Source organism: Pezoporus wallicus, unplaced genomic scaffold, assembly GCF_028554395.1.
Source record: "Pezoporus wallicus isolate ANWC-B61680 ecotype Strahan unplaced genomic scaffold, APGP_CSIRO_Pwel_v1 contig_11829, whole genome shotgun sequence".
Taxonomy (NCBI): domain Eukaryota; kingdom Metazoa; phylum Chordata; class Aves; order Psittaciformes; family Psittacidae; genus Pezoporus; species Pezoporus wallicus.
In genome coordinates this window covers 376,124-396,699 of record NW_026635494.1, presented here as the reverse complement: position 1 = coordinate 396,699, position 20,576 = coordinate 376,124, and the positions used below count along the sequence as shown (strand labels likewise).

Here is a 20,576-nt window from a genome sequence, read left to right as displayed (position 1 = left end):
AAACATCACCCAGGGACCACAAGCCGTATCAGTTGGCTCTTCTCGCTGTTTGCAACTGAGCTGAAGTCAGCACCTGCACCAGCTTCAAACACAGAACTCCAGCATGTTTGTGTTCAGTGGTTAACATCCACGCAGAGCAACTGCTTCAGTTTAGGTGGGATTTCACATCCTTGCCAGTGCTTTCACACATCCATGCAGGGTATTATTGTTAGACAGTGAAACAAGGAAGGACAGAAAAGGTGAAAGCTCTGAAAGCCAAATATTTTTCCACTCCATACAGTAGCCAAGTATCTTCCTATTAGACATCTGCAGTTCCTTCCACACACACAATGCGAACAGAACAGCTTCTTCAACAACCCAGAAGCATCACCAGAGCCTGTACAGCTGCAGTTACAGTCACCTGTAAAACTGCACTGCTTGACACCGACAGGGCTCCAAAGAGCGGCCGTTTTGGGGAACAAAAACCAGCATGAAGCAAGACTCTTCCTTCAGTTACCCCGTGGTTATCAATCAGCTGGCTCCCCAAGGCCAGGTCTGCAGGCTGAGCAGGCATGTTCCTTCCTGCTCCCTCCTCCGTGCCCCCTCTGCTGTGGTTGTGCTACTTCCTTCCTGTTTCAGGCCTGTGTTTGCTCCACGCATCTTAGCGGAAGTCCAAAGGTCGAGCAGGCTCTTCCATGTGCACCAGTTCTGCGCCGCAGGCTGGCCCCCAGCTGGGGGTTCTGGTGCTGCTGCCTCCCCCAGACCGAGAGCACGTTCTGCTTTTCCAGCTTCCTGGTGGCTGGACAAAAGCCTTTTTCCAGGCTCAGTCTCGCAAAGCCATTAAGGGCAGCGGACAGCTGAAATCAGTGCTGCCTCTTTGAGCTCTGTGGACACCATTAGTTAAATTAATTCATGTTACAAAGTCATACAGCACCTAATGCGCTTCATGACTAAAGCATCTTTCTCACCTCAAGGCAGTGCTAATGCAGACCTCACACTTTTCCTCCACTAATTCTCAACTGCTTCCCAGCTAACACTGCGATGGTGCAAATCTGCTCCTCACACACAGCAGGGAGACTGCTCCACGGGATGATACAGTCACAATATTGTGCTCACATGCCATCGTTTGACATGCACACACTGTCATGTCTGTACAGCTTGTGCTGTTGAAAGCGTGCTACAAACGCTGTTGTGCAGAGGAATTCAGAGCTGGAACAAAACCGCTTCATTTCTCTTCAGTTAATGTGCCTATTTCGGATCTATGACCAGATTTTCATAGGGGTTTTCATATTTGTGCTGCCACTGACTTCAGTTACACTTGTGAGCACTGGATTTACACCAGTAATGTTCAGCTAAGAGCAGCCTGCACAGCCACACCTTCACCTTGGCCCCGGAATAAAACCAAGCTCAAACTGACTTCATTTCCACACACTTTAGAGAAAATGCTTTATTTTACCAAATCAGTGCCAAAGTGGCTAAGATTTCCCTCTTGAATCTTCACTGCTGATGTGTAAAGTGAATTGAAATCACAGGACCTCAGTTACTGTACAATCGTTCTGCTCGAAACTCAAGAGAAGGCTCTCTCTGCACATCAACTTGGCTGTTTCAAGAGGCATGACCCCAAAATGCAGCTCACAGTAAGAAATGCAATGTCTATGCATTCTATGAACTTTTAATTCCTTATCACATGCTCATGATTGCAAAATATTATCCCCTTACTAAGTACTACTGCAAGAACCACAGGTCTTGGGTCCTGCAAGCAGCCAAATATTATTTTTTCCTGTAACTCTCTTACATCTTGCAACTGGATACTGTGAAGATTTAAGAGCTAAAAAACCAACCAACCCCCCCCAATCAGCTCTTTTCACAAGTCTCCAACAAGTAACATGTACCTTTTAGAAACCACAAAGGTGTGAGGTTATCCCACAACACAGCTGTTACCAAATATGCACCAGACGTGAGCATTTAGACCCAATTTCAGTAGACAGGTGATAGCCTGGTTCCAACAACTGCATCTTATGTGCTACTGCCACACCAGCAAGAAGTTTTCTGCATGCTCTTCGTGTTAACAGAAACAGCCTATGCATATAAGCCGTAAGTGGAAATGCTTGAAGTGATCCCAGGATGCCTTTTCTAACTCAGAGACAGCGTCAGTGCTCTCCACACACAGTAATCAGTGTTAAAAATAGAAGCAGCAGAACTACTTTCAGCACAACTTGCAGCACAGGAAGTGAATGCAATTCCATTTAACTATTACTGGCCCAACAGAAGTCACCTTACAAAGTTATGCTGGGCCACTGCTCCAACACTTCCAGTACTCGTGCAGGACCAGTACTAGAGCAGACTAACAGCAAACCCAACAATTCAGAATCAGCAGATTAACTGCTTGTACTGTAAAACTTGACAGCTAAAGCTACACTGATTTGGTGGACCAGCTCATCCCAGCACCCTTAGGAAAAAAGGAAACTAACATGCAATGTGTTTATCACCTCTTCTTCATACAAGGTTCAGCTCCAGAAACACTTCTCTATTTCAAGAACTAGGGGCTTCACCTGCAACTTCAAGACTTCGCTTACTGAAACAGCAAAAGGGGAATGGGCACACATAAACCACACGAGCAGATAGTTCTGTCATTGCTAGGTCTGATCCCAGCTCCACTACATAGTCCCAACAGCGGGCTGGAATGACCTGAATGCACTGTTCATTGCCTCCTCTGCAATGGAGCTGGTCTGCATTAGGGGATGCCATGGATGCCAGTGTGCCTAGCTAAGGATGTCAGCTCATGCACAGAACGCCCATCTAACTGCACCTGGAAGCTAGACTTCGTAAGGCATTGGACCTAAGCTGGCCCCCCTGAATTGCAATAGCTGACTAGTATTATATACAGTATTCCTTCCCATTCTAAATATTTTTAATGGCACCAGTTGAAGCTTTAAAGAAGCAAGAAATACTATGGGCTAATTCCTTTATCAGTGCTTTAGATACTACAAGACAGAGCTATTACATGAAACATACGTTTCCTTATAGCCTTCCAAATCCTGGCACTTTTCAACTAACATATATATGTATTTAAACACCTTGAGTTCTGCAAGTAGAGAATGCCAATCAGTTTAAAGTGTCATGCAAAACACACCAGCAAACTTTGGTATACCTGTATGATGATGCACAAGGATGCGACCAATCTGAAGCAGAGAGGACAAGAGTGCAGTATGCCGAGCAGGCACACCAAACCCACTGACCCCTTAGAGGATGTGGATTGCTTATTCTAGGCACACATGCTAGTGTTGTATTTTTAACAAGCTAGATCTCTTTCAAAGTTAAGAGGCTAAAAATCCACTTACTTTTCTGGATTTAAACAGTATGGAAATACAACACATAGCATCTCAGCCCTTAACACACAAGCCAAGCACCCAAGAAACAGGTTGCGGTTGCCAAGTAGCAGCAACACAGTTTTGCCAGCATCAAGAAACCTAACCACGCTTCAAATTGTAATTACTGCATCCTAAATAACATGCTTGCACTTCCATCCACATCATCGAGCCCTCAGAGTTAGTCTTCCATAAAACTCGATGGAGTTATAGGCTCCAAGGACAAAGAATAAAGCAATCTTCCTTCCTGATTATGCAATAGTTTGAAAGCTTACATTTGGCCATAAGTTGATTTTCAAGACTGTGATCAATTTTTGACAGAAAGAAAACTAAACTAAACGCAAGCTTATGCCAGCTATGCTTAGTGTTACTTAAGTTCCACAACTACCACCTAAACTAGCAATTTAAAGCCAAATTAGAAAGAAATAGCCCATTTCAACCTCCAACAACATTTAAATGATAATGGATTTCTTCTTGGGCAATAAGCAGTTAGTTAGTGTTCATATGCTGAAGCCTGGCAAGGAAACCTTTCTTGTGGGCTGCTTTGGAGCCTGTTCTTTTCTTTAAGATGTTCTAATTTAAATGCAGATGTAGACTTCTTCACACTAGTGGGTTTTGTTACCAAAAAAACCCCAGTCTTAGCTGTAGTAGAAGGAAGTGACAGAAAGAGGACTCGCACACTACACACCGCTCAAGTTCCACATTTTATACCATCTCTTTTCCACTGCACAGCAATATGTGCAAGCACCCTAAAATATGAGATTAGAGCGCTGACACCCTCCCCCCAAAGGGCTTTACTGGTTCATGGCTTAGCACAAGTGCTTTCCAACTTTTTCCTCTTTGAAATCCAACTTCTCCCCCCAGGTCATTCTTCATGCATTTCCTCTCCCTTTAGAGCACGGTCATTTCCAGGAGACATTAAATATTGGTAGCTTTTTCCTGTGTAAATTACTAAGTCTTCACTTTGGAGCTGGAGAAGAACATGAAATCCTGCTGAGCCAGCATCCCATAAGGCTCCTGTCACAAAGACAGTTAAATGCAGACTAGCTTCCCAAAGCTTTTTTTGCAACTTCATGTCCTATGGAGAGGGTTTATGATATTCCCCACAATCCCCACCTAATCCCATTCTCCTCTACAGACACGTTAGCTGTGTTAACCCCATTTTGTCAACAGTTTGTTTTCCACAGTATGCAAGCTGAACTAGTACAATGACTTGTGCTATTTCTTAAACATCCAGTCCACATCCTGAGTAATTACTTCTTCTCAGCCTTTCCCCTAACCCCTACCCTCTGCCTTACAGAACTGCATTCTAATGTGGAACCAGTTGCAATGGTCTGATTCGATTGGGAAAAATCATTTTCCCTCATAACAGACTGGTTTCACATAATCAGTAGATTTGAGTCATTGGAGGAAAATGGGACTCTTCAGCCTAATTCACCCTTTTCTATGTAACAGACAATTCCTATCCCTGTTTAGTGATCAGCAAGCTATTCTGTCCCACCACGTGAAGCATATTTACACAAGTGCAAAAAAGCTGCTGCAATAAGTAATTTATGAAGTGGGGAAAGCTGACAAATGACAGCTCCTCTGTGCAAGTAAGAGGTCTGGAGAAGTAAAAGCTTTCTGCAATAGGAATGAGAACTATTCCAGCATAACCACTGTGCCTCTAAATTAAACTGTAATCAAGAGCTGAAGCAAGTTCAGCATGCTCAGAGCACTCGTGGCATTAGCATTAACGGCACGATCAATCAATGGAAGCATCACGTTGCAGGGAAAACAATATGTATGTTTAACCAGTTTTTGTCATCATGGGTTAAAAAGTAAACTCAAGAAATTCACCATATTTACAGGGTCAGAGAAGTCGCATATTTGCCACTGCAGCAGCACAGCAAGCTACTCAGTGCTAAACAGGTGTAGCTTTCTGCTCTGCATAGAGACCTGCTAAGGATCCTGGAGAGGATTTCTTTTATTGCAGTGTCTCAGCTATAAAAGGCTACAAACTTGACCTCTGGGTGGGTCTTTGTTTTGTTTTTAAAACTTAAGGTGATGAGTCTTAAAATACCTTTTGCATTAGAAAGCACTGTGGATCTGCTAAAGAACAGGAAACAACAGCTTTGGATAAGTGGATAGCCTCAATACCTGCTTATTACTGCAGCAAAGCCAACTAATTATTGACTAACTTAGCTGTACCTTACTGCAAGCATATGACAATATCCAGAATTATTAACTCTTCAAATACTATTTGATTCCAGTATCGAGGCCTGAAGATGTTATCACTGTGTTTTTCCAGATCCTCAAATATATAATTTGTTTTTATAGAACTACCTATAGGATAGGATATATCCTATCCTATATATCCTATAGGATAGGCAAGGATAACCCAAATAAGCTCCTAAAACTCAGAAAAACCAATATATATCTCCACTAAAAACCCCACACCCTACTCAGAAGTCACCAAGTTGAAGCTGATGTACTTGCCAAAACTCAGCCTGTAAACAGTAACTAGAAGTTATTGTGTGTACTTATGAGTCAGGAAGTGCATACACAGCTTTAAAAGCACACTCAACAGCATTAATTTTTAAACAGATATGGAAGTGACTTAGAGCAGAATTCAAACAGCATCTTTAAAGCTCTCCTAAGAAAATAAGCAAGTTCTCTTCACAAAAATTGCAGTATGAGCTCATGCAAGAGTAACAATTGCAGCTGAAAGTCTATATACATCAGTGCTACAGAGACAGAACAGCCGTTACAGCCCTAAGAAAAGGAAGCCATTGAGTGTTTGAGTGTTCATAGCATGGGGTATCACCTAACTGTGAGTTAGCCACAACAGAAGGATGCTTTCAGCACCCTGATGGTTCAGGTATGACGCAGGAGACCTACATTCACTTTTACCAGCTAGTTAAAAACTGAAGGAACAAACATTCACCCACATCCGTAAGCACAGTGAATGCTCACACAAGCTGTTTCTCACCCTGTTCACAGCACCTTTACTCCTCTACTGTATTTTGAAAGTCAGAGAATAAACTGCCTGCCTTACAGCAAACACCAAACAGCATCCAGATTATACTGCTACACATTCTGTACACACAGCCAACAATGTACCAAACCACTCAGTGCTAGATGACACACGTCTTGTGGCTATCAGAACTCTCAAAGCAGGACAAGCAGCTACAAGACATGGTGCTCCCAGCAGCTGTGCATCAGTCCACCTTGGATGGACACCCTGGAGAACCTCTAAAAAGTTTGAGAGGAAATACACAAAGAATAATATAGAAATAATAAATACAGAAAAAATATAATAGATATAGAAATAATATAGAAATATTGAATACAGAATAAGAAATACAATAAATCTAACTATAATAAATATAGAAGTAATAAATACAGAATTTGTCAAGTGAGCAAGACAATTCTGATCCTACAGTCTAAAAGAGAGTTCAGTCATTTCTAATCACTGGTCTGTTTGTCATTTGCATAGCTAGTGTGAAAGCTGCGCAGGTGTTTGCTACTCGCAAAGTAGTGCATTTGCTCTACATCAGCAGACATCTGGGGGAGGAAAATAAGAGCACAGACAACAGGAAACAAAGTGAATGCTAAATGTGGAGGAAAGGAAGACAGAAGCTTCAGGGACAACAGGAAAAAAAGTCAGGAAAAGTCAAGACAAAGCGACACTTCAGTACAGCAGGTTAGATTTTTAAAGGCATGGCTTCGTAACACTGCAGACTAACACTGGCCACCCCTTGCAGGAGATCAAGAGCAAACCAGATTGTTTTATATATACATACACTCCCATGAGTACATGTTCAGTGAATACCAGGTTTGGGTTACATTTGCTTTATAGGGTGCCCACAACCTTTGAGAAAGATTGTTTCTGTATCTGAAGTGTCTCACACCCTTGGAATATGTGAAGTCATTGATTCTTACAAAAGGAAAAAAGCCCGGTTTTTCTTCAGTTCCTGACAAGGTGAGAGGTTTTTCTAAATTTATTCACCTTAAATTATTACACATACTTTAAATCTAAAGGTGCCTTAAAGTGATCAGGCTCCAAAAGCTTATACAACCACAGAGTCTGATCCTGGAAGTGTGGCATTGAACAGAATCCCCAGCTGAAGCAAAAGGGCCATTCTTTGCGCAGGTATCTCTTGAACTGGTATTGGAATCATATGCAGTGACTGCTCCAACCACTTCCTTTTCTATTTGTCTATATGACAAAAATGAGGGAATTAAGAAAGTTAAGATGCTCGCTATCAGCACCCAGAAAAGGCTGCCTGGTATTTCCTCTCCGTGACAAACCAGTAACTGCTGCTTCCTGGGCTGAGCAGAAAGCAAATGAACATCTACTGAAACTAGCCAGAATGTGATTCTGCTTTTACTCTTCTGTTTACAAGTCTCACCACAGTTGCTTCCCCGTTAAGCTGTTTACTCATAAATGGTGCAATTAGCAATTCCCCAAAGACTCCCATCACTGCTGTGAGAAAGCAAGCCTCTATTGGAATTCTGTTTCTGAAGTTCATATCTATTGATTTGGATTTCACCCACCCCCTTTTATCAATTAGTTTGGCTACAAACTGGCTAGGACGATTAACTCTTTGGAACCCTTTCTCTTTGCTTCTCTCTGAAAAGAACAAGGGACTGGAGGCAAGATGCTGGACTTAAGATTGACACAGCTATCGCTTACATCCTCATCAGATGTTCACAACACACACACAGTTAATCAGAACAAATATCACAGATACATTCCAAAGGGTTTTATATACCATTTTAGCCTACTTTGGGAGGTAACAGTAAGTGTTCTGGAAAGTAACACCACTTCTATGGGAGCAACACACAACACCATTTTCAAGACAAAATAATTTAAGAGCAACCGGCTGCTCTGCAAAAATCATAACTATTGGAAATCATTTCTCGCCATTACCTAGGCTGAGAGTTCTCCTCATACATCCGCTCTTTCCCTTCCTTGAAAAGGCTGATGGTCTGCTTGGTTTTCTTCATCAAGTTCTCCATGAACACACGGAAATACTCGTTTTCTCCCAGGGTCTCCATCTTCCCCTCATAGCGCGACAGGATGGTTCGGAGATGCTGGTAGGTGTCAGGCAGCAGGTCTAGGATATAGGGTGGGCTGTTCTTCAGCGCCAGTTTTGGGTTCTGACACAAACGCACCACCTATGGTTGATGGAGAAAAACCCACTTTGAAAACTTAAGAATAGGAAGCAGTGATCAGATGCTGAAACACAATTCGGTGTTACAAACACAATGCACTGAAATGTTCACTCGCAATAAACTCTATTTGTTGTGGATAATAACAACCATCAAGAAAGACAGAACTAACTCAAAGGAATTTTGTCTGTGCTAGACTGAGAAATAAGGTGCAGCATAGCAGATGTGGCAAGAAAAGTCTGGGTAAAAGTTTAGCTTGCAAGAACTCATGTCCACAGTTATGCATCAATGTATGTTATGCTGTTAGTAGCATACTTAGAGCATCAGTTATTTAGAACATCAGAACAACTGTTAGAACATCCGTTACGCTTCTAACTTCTGTCAGATGAATTCTGGGGCAAATCCAGGTTCTTCACAGTGATTTCTGTGGGTTTGCTTGGTTTTATTTTTCTAATAACATATCCACAGTGATACTAGGAATTAAAGGGTTATTAAATGACCTCAACCTGTCTTCCACTTGGCATACAACTAAACATCTTATTTTCCCTCCTTCCAAGCCACATGTGCTCTATTTCTATTGTAGCAGCAAGATCACATATTCTCAAGGCTAAGAACTTGAATCTATTAACCCACATTTTGTGCATTCTACAGTGAATTTATGGGATCATTGACAAAATAATTCCAGGCACTTACTTTTGCATTACTTACTTAAGGCCCAAGTAACAAGTAGAATATTCCTGTTCAGGACTCACAAGCAATGCAATAGTTCTACCTGTACACACCCAAATCAGGATGCAAGCTGAACTGAATACAAGCCTTTATCACACAGGAACAGAGAGCTTACATGCCAGAAGCTCATGATAGCAAGTTTATGTCATAGGGGAGGACAAAGGAAGTCACTTTACCATCCACCATAGCCAAAATTTTCCATTATCTAGACTCAGAGAATGATAGAGATAACAGCAAAGTTAGTGGTGCACTTTCAGTTATAACAAGGGCTGAAACTCTGGAGCTGCAAGGCCAGTTTCAGATGGAGTTTACAAGCAGAGAACCAGCAGCTGGTATAGTCTTACTGCACACGAATGAGGTCTAAACTAACGACACTGCAAGGTACAAGGGCAATGAAGGTATCAAACACTGTGGGGCTGCAGAATGCAAAGCTTAAGGGAAGTGGATAACAAAAAGTGAAAGAACCACCTAATGTCCTTTCACAGTACATCATTTCCACAACACGTTGTGAAACCTTCAAGAGGCATCGACTAGTTCCCTACAACGCATATTAAATACCTACTTCCCTCAAACACTTACATGTTGACAGCAAACAAAGTAATTTATTCTGAAACAGTGCTTTAGCATTTCACTTTGCCATTCAGGGTATATGCAGAAAGCAACCTTGTCAAGTGACATCTCCAATTATATCTGACTTACAGTAGTGCTTCTAAGAAGAGCTCACTGAGAAAGATTCAGTCTCAGTGCAGAGAAAGTGGATCAAAAGTCAAAGAGAAAAATCTGACTGCCATTAAAAGAATGACGTGCCTAAAAAAGCCTCTGCAAGAACACATGGAAAACTCCTGCCACAACTTTCCTCCCATTTTGAAGAGGCTGCCACGGTCTAGATAAGGAGATGGATGGTCAGACGACTGACTTACACAGGTCATTCTGATGCCTGAACTCCTGTGAACACTGCACGACGAAGAACATCAACAGATTGAGGCAACACACTTGTCCCCTGAATAGAACCTGCTTCACCGTGCAGCATGAGTAAGTTCTAAATCTGCTCCTCAGACACAGCAGAGTTGTGCTGTGGGCAGCAAAACCTTGTTTTCAGACAGATTTCTCTTTTTTTTTCCCCAAGAGAAACTGGTTATTACACATTTTAAACCCTTAACAAAAACACAGTCAGCTCTGATGAAGCAGCCACATTAAGCATCACAGTATGTACTTCTCCCTGTCGTCTGTAATAGGAAACAGTTTGGCTGTTACCCCTTGAAAATACCCAGCTACAGAAGCAGCAGACCCACTGTGCTGCTGTCATGTAACAAACCAGTAGCAATGAGGAAAAACTTCTCCACAGCAGGAGCAAGTTCCCCATTCCCATAGCCTCTATAGGAATGTTTCCCAAGAAGTGATTTGCAAAGATACCTCAAATAGTTAACAGAAAGGCCAAAACCGCTGGGATTTTATTATCAAACGAGCTGCTTTATTTACCATCTAAGCCAAAAACTGCTCAGAGAAGCATTTAAATAAAGCTATGGAAGTAGAAACTGCTGCCTCTTGAGCAGACTTGGTAACTTCCTAACAGGAGCAACAAAACCAGTTGCATTCTGCTTGTTTCTCAAAGTGTGCACTTGCAGCATGGTGACAACGGCAAAAGGAATGTTCCCAGCCCTGGGAACAGCTGCCCCTTAGCGAGCTCCCCTGCCTCACACAGGGACCAGCAACGTGGAAGGGAACTGAGCAAAGAGCAGCAAGCGTTTTCAGTTAGGTGGGCTGGCAACACGCACAAGCAATCCGTGTTTTTAAGGTACCATCCCAACTCATCCTGGCTTATGCTTTATTTGCCCAGGAACAAGGCTTTTATGGAGATATTTTTTGCTTTTTAGAAACACCAATAAAGCATTTCAAACTCGGCACAAAGAGTCTAAGAGACTGTGAAGAAGCCCAAAATTGCCTGATTTTCATTTTCCAGCCTCAAGAGAAGAAAATAATAGAAACAAACCGTTTCCTCCCTCAGTTTTGAGGCAAGAATCTGTTATCTCCTCACTCGAGGAAAAGAGTCTCAAGCAGACTTTCTAGGCCTGGAACTGAGTCTTTTCCCTGAAGACTCTTCAGCTTGCCTTGCCTTGTCTCTGGATGTAAAACATCCCCCTTCAGTACCGCTTCGTTAGGCTTGCAGAAATAAAGCCACTGGGTAACCAGTGTAGGGAACAGTGATACTAGATAAGAAAGCGCTGTCACAGGCACAACATATACATAACCTGAGAAAACACAGCAAGAACCAGTTTATCTGAACACTGCAGTCCAGTTATGCAGCTGGATTAGGTGCATGTTAGTAGAAGCAAGAAAGAAGCACTCGAGAAAAAACAAGATACCCAAGCAAATGCACTCATTTAACAATACCCAGTATTTGTTAGGAAGGGCAGAGAATGCAGATTAACAAACCTATCCAAATTGCCACTCGCCAGCTGTCCTCCAACACACCCCAAATCCCCCTCTCTCAGCTTCCTGTCTGCCCATCCCAATCCTCTCTCCCCATTTTGCTCATCCCCAGCCTCACACATGAAAAGGCTGGTGCCAGCCTGCTTGCTGCAGCCATTGGTACAGCACCCTGCTTCTTGTTCAGGCAGAAAGCCTCCAGCACAGACACCACTTACCTGCTAGCCTCAGGCAGGGGACAGTGTTTAACTAACAGGCCCCCAATATGCTTCTGTGCCAGATGACCATTTTCCCCTTCCAGCTCAGACCTCTTCTCCAGCACAGTTCTGAAAGGCCATAGTCTTTTCCTTCCTTTAAGAACTAAATAAGCACCTTCTTGACTAAAATCACATCCCATTTCATCCTAAGCCAGCAGCAAAAAGAAAACCTACTCAAAGGTCCCTTATCTCCTGCTGAATTTGCATTTGGCCTCTCCTCTACTTACAATGAAGGTGACCTAGAGTGGCATTTCTCTATATCAGTTTTAGAAACTGAATGGTACACTGTCTGGAGAAGCTTTATCTCAAAGCTTGTCTTCCTCCTCCATCTCTTGCTGCATGCACTCTTACCACTTTTCTGCTACATCCTTTATACCTCATCATGAGTGGCTCACAACTACACACCACCAATTCTTCCAATAGAAACCACAGCAATGAACTCAAGAGGTCTGCATTACCTGCTGCCCAGATCACATTCATAAGAACTGACTTGTAATTTCATCCTTTTGGGTAAAAAATAGGAATTGTTTCCACCAGCCAATACATTGTATGTTTCTTACACTAAACACTGTTTTATTTGCTAAACACAACGAGCAGATGAGTTTATTATAAGCAGAATAAAACCAAACTAACAGCAGTTCCTCCCACTGGCACTAATCTATACTCTTGACTAGGTTCAGGACACTGCAAGGAAATTGCTATCCTGCTATTCATCATTGCAGGCTAACAAGATACTGGACAATGCATTCAGCTTCCAAAGACACACTTAACCCCTATAAGCACAAAACCATCACTGAAAGTGAACAACCTGCTGCACAGGGATGAAAAGGGCTACTTGATGTCTATGCTCTCCATGTGTCCACAGGCAACTGTGGGAGGAAGAGTCAGGACTGACAGAGATTAGAAACTTGAAGCAAAAGGAATCCATGTCAAGCAGCTTATGGAGAACATTATGGGGAAAATATTTGGACAAGAATCAACTTGCATAGGAAATTCATCAGTCACATCTGAAAACAGAGAAGCACGAATGCTTTGACAGCACCAGCTGATTATGCAGACTTAACGAATCAGGTCATGAATGTAGCGTACGCACACAGATACAGCTCTGAAAGGCAAACACATCATCTATTAAACATGCTCACAAGCATTTCTTTGATTTGCACCTGTAATGTCATTTCTTGGCCCAGAAAACTAACCCATTTTCAACACTTCCCATGCGTTTAGCCTTTCTCACCACTGGTTTCACAAGGACTATGTCTGCCTGGCAAGTTGCTACACTACTAAAAAGATGTTTAATTCAGATGCGTGCATGAGTACAACCGAAGTCTAATTGAAATGTGGAAGGCTTTTCGCAGCCAAATCTTTCCTCTTGCACAAATCAGACTGAACAACTAACTCCTTAAGCCTTTAAAAATTAAACCTACACATCAATGTTTTCAGATGCTGCCCTGCCAGGGCACATTTAAGAGTTTTCTTTAACAGATACAACAGTAGCCTTGGCTTTTCTGTCAGTGATATGGTGGAGAGGGTATACAGCCAAAGACTAGGTGTGCAGATCTAAAGCTGTGAAAGTACCCACCCCACACTAAACCATCCCACTGCAATTCCAAATGCCAAGGTAAGGACATTTTCCTTTGACCAGACCAGGTTATGAGGTCAAACCCGGGTTGACATTCACATCCAAATCGCATGCACAAGAAGGAAGATGTGCATTCTCACAAGTTGTACCTGCAAGTTAAACTTGAGGATCACGTTTCCAGGCTCAAACTACCTTTCCCACAGTAGCAGTTATGCTTGCCTTCAATGTTTGTAAGAGAGCCACTGGCACCTCTCAAAAGACTTTCTTCTTCATCCCAGTCTCCCTCTGTAGAAGGTGATCAAAGCTCATCACAAGCACAGCAAGGCACAGCTAGAAACCATGCCTTTGGTTGAGCCAGCCAACACAAAGTGATTTCTTGGCATGAACATGATTTAGTATGTCCTTAAAAACATCACCTGCTCTGCGTGCTTTGGGATTTACTGCAGGAGATTCAGACCCTGCATGGATAAGCAACGCAGGGAGAAGAGAAAGAAAAGTTGAAATGCATAAGCCTGCCAGGCTCCGGGATGAAGGGTGCCCATCAGCCCTGCTTGCTCTGCTCGCAGAGGGGAAGAAGGCAGCAAGGTGACACTCCCCAAGGACTGGAGGCATCTTTGCCAATGCTTTTACCCTGCAGTACTTTTAGGGCCCTGAACCCAGCATTACAGAATGCACTGCATGTTTTAGCCTCAATTCTCAGGGCTGAACAGTAGTAACATGAAAGGATCAATCAAAATCCCAGGGAAAACATTGGAGGATGTTTATTTTATGCCCACTTCTGGAAGCCTGCGCTCACTTCCTGGGCCTCCTGTAAGTAATGGAGCATTCACTAACATCTCATCATCCTTGAAACAATGGATTTACCAACACACCCAGCCAGGCTAGTACATCACTTGCCTCACTCCATCACACCATGGGGCCAAAACGTCTGGTGTCCTGCCCCTGTCAGTAGCCATTCCCTGGCATTATAAGAGGTGGAGAAGGGGAGAGTCCTAATGACCCTAGAGTGTAGTGCCCTGCATAAAGGCATAGGGCTGTAAGATGGCCTTTCCAATCCTTGCACCACAGGTTCTCATTATTTAATGTCAGATTTCATACCCATTTATCTTTGCATAACTACACGCATTCACTGCACGTAGGGTTTTAGTCAGACTTTTATGTTTTTTTTTTTATCAGGGTCCCAGGAAAAGGTTTTGTGCTGAGCTCGGTAACGTGGCCCCATTGATTCAGCATAACCTGAACTGCCACAAAGCAGATGCTCAGCTTTACCATGCAGTACCCACACAGCAGGCTCTGCCACAGGCCAAAGCTCGCCTTCAGACAAACAACTCCTAGATTCCTCCCTCGTGCAGTTATACCCAGGTAGGATTTCCTATTGCTGCCGCCACCAGGATGCACCTGCAGCTCCCTACCGCACCTCGCCCATACAAGAATACAGCGGTACAACCCCCTGATCCTCTTGAGGCAGGTCCGCATCCTCCATCCCAAACCTTCCCCTCTGTTTCCAGCCTGTTCCCTTTCACAGCCCTGCGTGCAGCTCATCCCTTACGGAGCTGCTCTTCCCTGTCCACACCTTCCGATCTCCACATCCCACTCCCATCCCGCTTCCGGCCTCTCTTCCACCGCATACCTGTCCACCAGCTTCCACACCCTCCCCTCCCCAAAGCACTGCTCCCATTCCTGCCCCCGTACAGCCCTCGCCCCACACAAACGCTTCACCCCGGCCCCACAGCTCTCTACCCCCCAATTCAACCCTGCAAACCCCTGCAGCTCCAGGCTTACCTCAGCCCCCACATCCAGCCCGACCCCGATCCCCAGCTCAAAGCCCTTCTCCTCGACCCTACCTCAACCGACAAGTCCCGCTTCCGCCCCAGCCCGCCCCCCCGGAGCCGCCCCACGGCCCGACCCCCCGCTCCGGGCCCACCTTGTCCATGAGCTTCCAGCACTTCTCCACCATCTTCTTGTCCACGGCGCCGGGCTGGTGCGGGCCGAGGTGGTGGTGGTGCGGCTGGAACGCGTCCTTCATGAGCCCGATCAGCCCCCCGGGGCCCTTCTTCAGCGGCGCCGACATGAGGACGGCGCGGGGGCGGGGGGCAGCCGCGAGCGGGCCCACACCCGCGCCCGGCCCGTCCCCCCCGTCCTGCACCGGGCCTCGGCCCTGCAGGACAACCGGACGTGCGGCCGCTCCCGGGGGCCGGGCAGGGCCGGGCCGGGCCGGGCCGGGCAGGGCAAGGCGGCGGCAGCGGGAGCCGCGGGCGGTGGCGGCGGTGGCGGCGGCAGCGGCGGGGGCGCCCGGCTCCAGCGTGGCCCCGCCCTCCGCTCCGGGCGGGCCCGGCTGAGGGGCCCGGTGGCGGTACCGTTCCGAAGGCTGCGGAACGGGATCGGTTCCCGTTTCCAGGAGCAGGTTCCCGTTTGTTCGAAGGGCCGAAAGGGGAACGGCACGGCCGTGTGCACACAGGGGGAGAGCCGGCAGAGAAACGGAACCTTTCCGAGCTGACAGCACCGAACCTGCGGAGATCATGGCGTGTGCTCAGTTCCGGGTCTTCGCTGCCTTCAGATCCTCTTTTCAGCCTCCTTCCTCCTGCCTGTTGGCTCCTGGTGAGGTCTCGCCCAGCGCACGGCGTGCTGAGGCATGGGATGAGCCGGACAGAGCAGCACCAGGTGTAGGGAAGGAGCCCTGCACACATCGCTTGTTAAACTGCCTCGATTTTACTGCCTTTGGTAAATACGGCTTTAAAGCCTCGTCTGGCTTTAATTACCTGGGCAAATTTTCCTCAGGATTATATCGACCTCAAATATGTCAGCGCTTATTGAGGCCGTGTTCCTGAGGCTTTTCCCATTAGGTGCTAATGGATCCTGGCGAATAGTCAAGCCGGCTTGACCACCGGAGGGTGCCCGAATACCACAGGTACCTGGCGAGAGGGCTGGGGAGGGGAACACCAGCTTTGTGGAGCAAAAATCGCCATGGCCCCAGTCCAAAGAGATCAGGGAACGTGCTTGAGCAATTGCATTCCCAACTGTCTGCTTCCCTGGGCAGGATTCACTCCACGTTACAGCTGTGTTTCTATACGAGGCTTCAAGCAAAGGGGGCTTCTGCCCGGGACGATGCCCTCCCTGCAGGAAGGAAGAGCCAAGCACCTCTTTGCTTCTATCCCTCAGGCCCATGATGGGGATGGGCACAGCTGCACTGGAAAGCCACGTCCTGCTGGTCGAGTGTGTCTCGGTGCCTCTGGCTCTCCGTGTGCATCTCATGCATGTATGGCTGCGGGCAAGAGCAGCCTTTAGGTCCCAAGGCAGGCTTCCCCTGGGCCAAGAGCTGCTCTTGGCTCTGCCCCTTCCTTCTTCCCTCTGGCTGCAGAAAGAGAAGCACTGGAAAATGGCACTGGAGGTTAACGTCCTGAAAGAGCCCCTGGGTAAGGTTGGAAGGAGCCAGGGGCCACGCCAAGCAAGGGATGCTGTGGTGGGGAACCCCCCTGGAAGTGCTTCCTTAGCACAGTGCTGGGCTGAGACAAAGAGGTTTCTTGCTATGGGATTAACTCTTGTTCAGGCAAGCCTTGGAGCCATGTGTAGGCTGAGGTGGTGTCCACATCCCCCTTGGCTTTGGGAGCAGACAGGCTAGGAACAAATCACTGCTGGTCTGATGCTCCAAGAAGGTACTGGGCAGGGAATAGCCACCCAGTATGGTTTGGATGGTGCCCTTTGCCTGCCTGTCCTCAGGCCAAGGTTGTGGTGTGGGTCACTTGGCAGGAAGCACATTGTCCCTAGGGCATCCCTGTGCATCTCAGGCTTGCTGTTCCTTGGAGGTACATGAGCTGGCAGGCAAAAGCTGACAATGAAGGGCTCAGGCAGAGGCTTTGGGACCTGAAGGAGGCACCTGAGCGAGACACTCATGAAGCTGAGGGCAGAAGTGGGAGGGAGGGGGCAGTGGCACAAAGCCAGACAAGTTTACCCCACCCTTCCTTTTGGCCTTGACCCCTCAGCCCCAAACCACCCTGCTGTTGGCTAGCCCTTCTGCCTCCTATGCCGTCAGCACACAAAGGCTGACTCATACAGATGCCTGTATTCAACGCAGGCAGATTCCCCTGCCTCCAAGAGGCATTCCCTTGCCATTTCCATTAGTGCTCAAGAAGGGGCTGCTTTCAGCAGAGGTAAAACCTCAGGCAGAGGTTTGCGGTCTTTGCCACATGCAAAACTCTGCTCATTTTCACTCTCCCACGCTCCACAGAGGCAAAACTTTCCCTCCAGGGCTTCCCCCTGCCCCCGGCATCGTCACAGCCCTGCCAGGCAGGGAGAGGATGCAGATAACTGCTTCTGCTGTGTCACCGAGGTGACACAAAAGGGTGTGTGATTAAGAAACGCTCTCACTGCTCCCTGTACATGCCAAGTCCTCTGTTGAGGACTGACAGAAGCCCTCACAGTGTTAAAAAAGGATGAAATTAGCTTCCTTTAATCATCCTTTCGCTGTAATTAACTAGGAACAATATTACACTGGTGCCTAGAATCCCTCCTGGCCAACTCTAAGGTGGCCTGTGCCATCTGTTAGTCCTCACTTCATCTGCCACGTGCCTTGCGTGCAAGCACCAAGCTGTTTCTCCTCGCACTGTCCCGCTAGGCAGGAATAAAGGGAGGCTCAAAACCCCAGGATGGTTTATTTGTGGGTATAGAGTATGCCACGGCCATAGGAGCAACTGCAGAGATGAGCAGGACTTAAGGTGTTTTGTGATGGCCTTGGAGGATGAACACAAAGTTACCTCGTTTTCTTTGGAGATGCCTCCTAAACATGGCTCTGAAGCAGTTTTTCCTATGCTTTAAGGATATACAATTAACAGATGAGGCAGAGGCAAAAAGAGACACAAACACAATGCAATAGTTTTTAACCTGGCTTGATTAATGCTGTCAAGTTGCACATCTGAGTGTGAGCTCAGTGGGACTGTTGCTTTTGTTTAATACCACAAGACACCTCAGTCTGGATTGTTGCATTACAGTACAAATAAAAACCAGAAACAAAACCACATCTGCATCATACAAGGTGAGAAGATGAGAATCCTAAATATTTACAGAGAAGGGCAAGGGGAGAAAACCACAAAAAATATTTACATAAAAATACAGGAGCTTGTCAGCATATACATTTTACACCAGTTCACAAAAAAAGACACTCTATAAATTAAAGTGAAGGGAACTCCAAAGGGAACCCAAGACTTTCTGCGAGGTTTTTCTCTCATGCGGCTCAGGGAAAGAAAAATCAAGTCTTTTACAGCAGGAAAAGGAACTGCAAAACAACCCTTTCCTCCTCCCTCCCCACAACCGGATGAGGCAAGGCTCCACACACACAGGTTTTATGTCTGTTGAGACCAGACCATGCCTTTCACCATCAGGGATCTGCAGCACGAGGCTCTGGGGAAACTGCTGCTCTCCTAAGCTGCCTCTACGGGAAGCAAACCAGGTTTTCATCCATGTTTCCTAATGCTTCAGTCACTGTACTGATGACCAGAGTACACATGCGGGTCTGTCCCTCTCTGGAGGTAGAGAGGAACAGCAGGTTTTCAAGTTGGTTTTGGTTTGGGGCAGCAACTTACTACCACTGTGCAATCCTTACTGACACCCCCCCCCCCCCCTTCAAACGATGAGCATAAAGCCAGGACCTCTGGAAAGACAATAGGCACAAAGTTGTGGGTGTTTTGTCTGGGCATATAGATTTCACCTGATAAAGACTCTTTAAAAGGGAGACATTAATACTTTACTTAAGACTTCATAGGGACTAGGTCCTCATTACCCAACATCTGCACTCCCCCTGGCTCTAAAGTCTCTGCTCTGAAGCAGAGGTGACAATCCAGTGTCACCTGCGTGCGTTAGGGAGAACCTTGGCTGGAAACCTGGGAAGTGGCAATTTCAGACGCAGACAGCTTGTGGCAACTTAGAAGGGTGTTACTTCAGAACATAGCCGCTTGTCGTATCACTGGAGATAGGGTTAGGCAAGGAATTACTACTCGGGGCAGAATGGGACTTGCAATAAGTGTTTTTTGTGTTGCCCTCCCATTTCTCTGCTAGGACACTAAGAACTGAACAACCAACTCACAGGTCCTACTCACACATCTGGTGTAACCCCCCCCTCCTCACCCTGATGCATGATGCCCTCTGTAAGCTCAGCTATGATTTGGGGATGTTTTGACTTGATGCTGACTCAGTTGATGAGGATAACCACAGTACAAAAGGACTGCATAGTTCACTGTATGGCTTTGTGCGGGGTGGATGCGGGACACCTCCTGAATTGTACTCAATGTTTAAGCCATGGGCAGTAGCTACACTAAAAGAAAGGTGCTGGTGTACTATTCTCTGGGAAAAGCTGGTGCCTTAACCTTGCTTTCTGTTTGCCTTTTTGCCCTTGTGGCTCAACACTAACGTACAGCAGTTACTTTGGGCTCTCGGAGAGCTTGCAGCCCTTGAAGTACGCGCTCATGTGGCTGTGTGCAGAGGGACAGTAAGTTCCCTGATGCCTTTTTTAGATGGAGACCTTATTCTCAAGAGGAAGGCTGCGTGTAGCAGCCACCTCACTTCCAGAAGCCCTTTACAGCTTTTCCTTCCCATGGGTGACAGGGTACTTGGCACCTCACACAATGCACCGAGCAGCAGGGCCCAGGCTCAGGCAGGAGTAGTGATAAGCCCGTAAGGAACAGAAATTGTCCAAGGATGGCACTAGAGGGAGACAGTGGCTTTGAGCAGGAAAATCCAGGGAGGCATTGACAATTCCTGGGAGCTGGACTCAGCTCCCTCATAGTAGGATAGTCCTGGTTAACCTAAGGCCAAACTGGAGGTTAGGAGAGTTGCTGTGGGGCAGGAGTGGGGAGTTAAGGCTTCCACAGAGAGAGAAGGTTGACCTCCAGCTCTCATTACCTGAATCCCAAATAGCCTGAACCAAACACGTTGTCCCTGCTTTGACTGGAGATCTCAGCAGGTAACTTGGCAGTTGTGGGGAGACTGTACTACAATGCCTGAAGACTGCTACTAGTCCTAATACAACATACACCTCTACTGAGAGAGCAGGTACTCAACAGTGGACTCACTTGGTGCGCTTGCACTGAG

The 20,576-nt window shown here is 46.2% G+C and overlaps 1 protein-coding gene across 2 annotated transcripts in view; it reads right to left on the bottom strand.

Moving 5' to 3' along the window:
• Nucleotides 1-15,618, bottom strand: part of CBL (Cbl proto-oncogene) — a 34,504-nt gene extending 18,886 nt beyond the window's left edge. Inside the window, exons 1-2 of one of the 2 annotated variants that reach the window (XM_057433053.1) lie at nt 15,421-15,618; nt 8,263-8,510 (exon numbers count right to left, since the gene is read on the bottom strand). In XM_057433053.1, coding sequence (XP_057289036.1) covers nt 8,263-8,510; nt 15,421-15,567 — 395 coding nt within the window. In that variant the 5' untranslated portion in view covers nt 15,568-15,618. The remainder of the gene's footprint in view (nt 1-8,262; nt 8,511-15,420) is intronic. The other variant, XM_057433063.1, reaches the window with a different exon arrangement.
• Between the last annotated feature and the right edge of the window lie 4,958 nt (nt 15,619-20,576).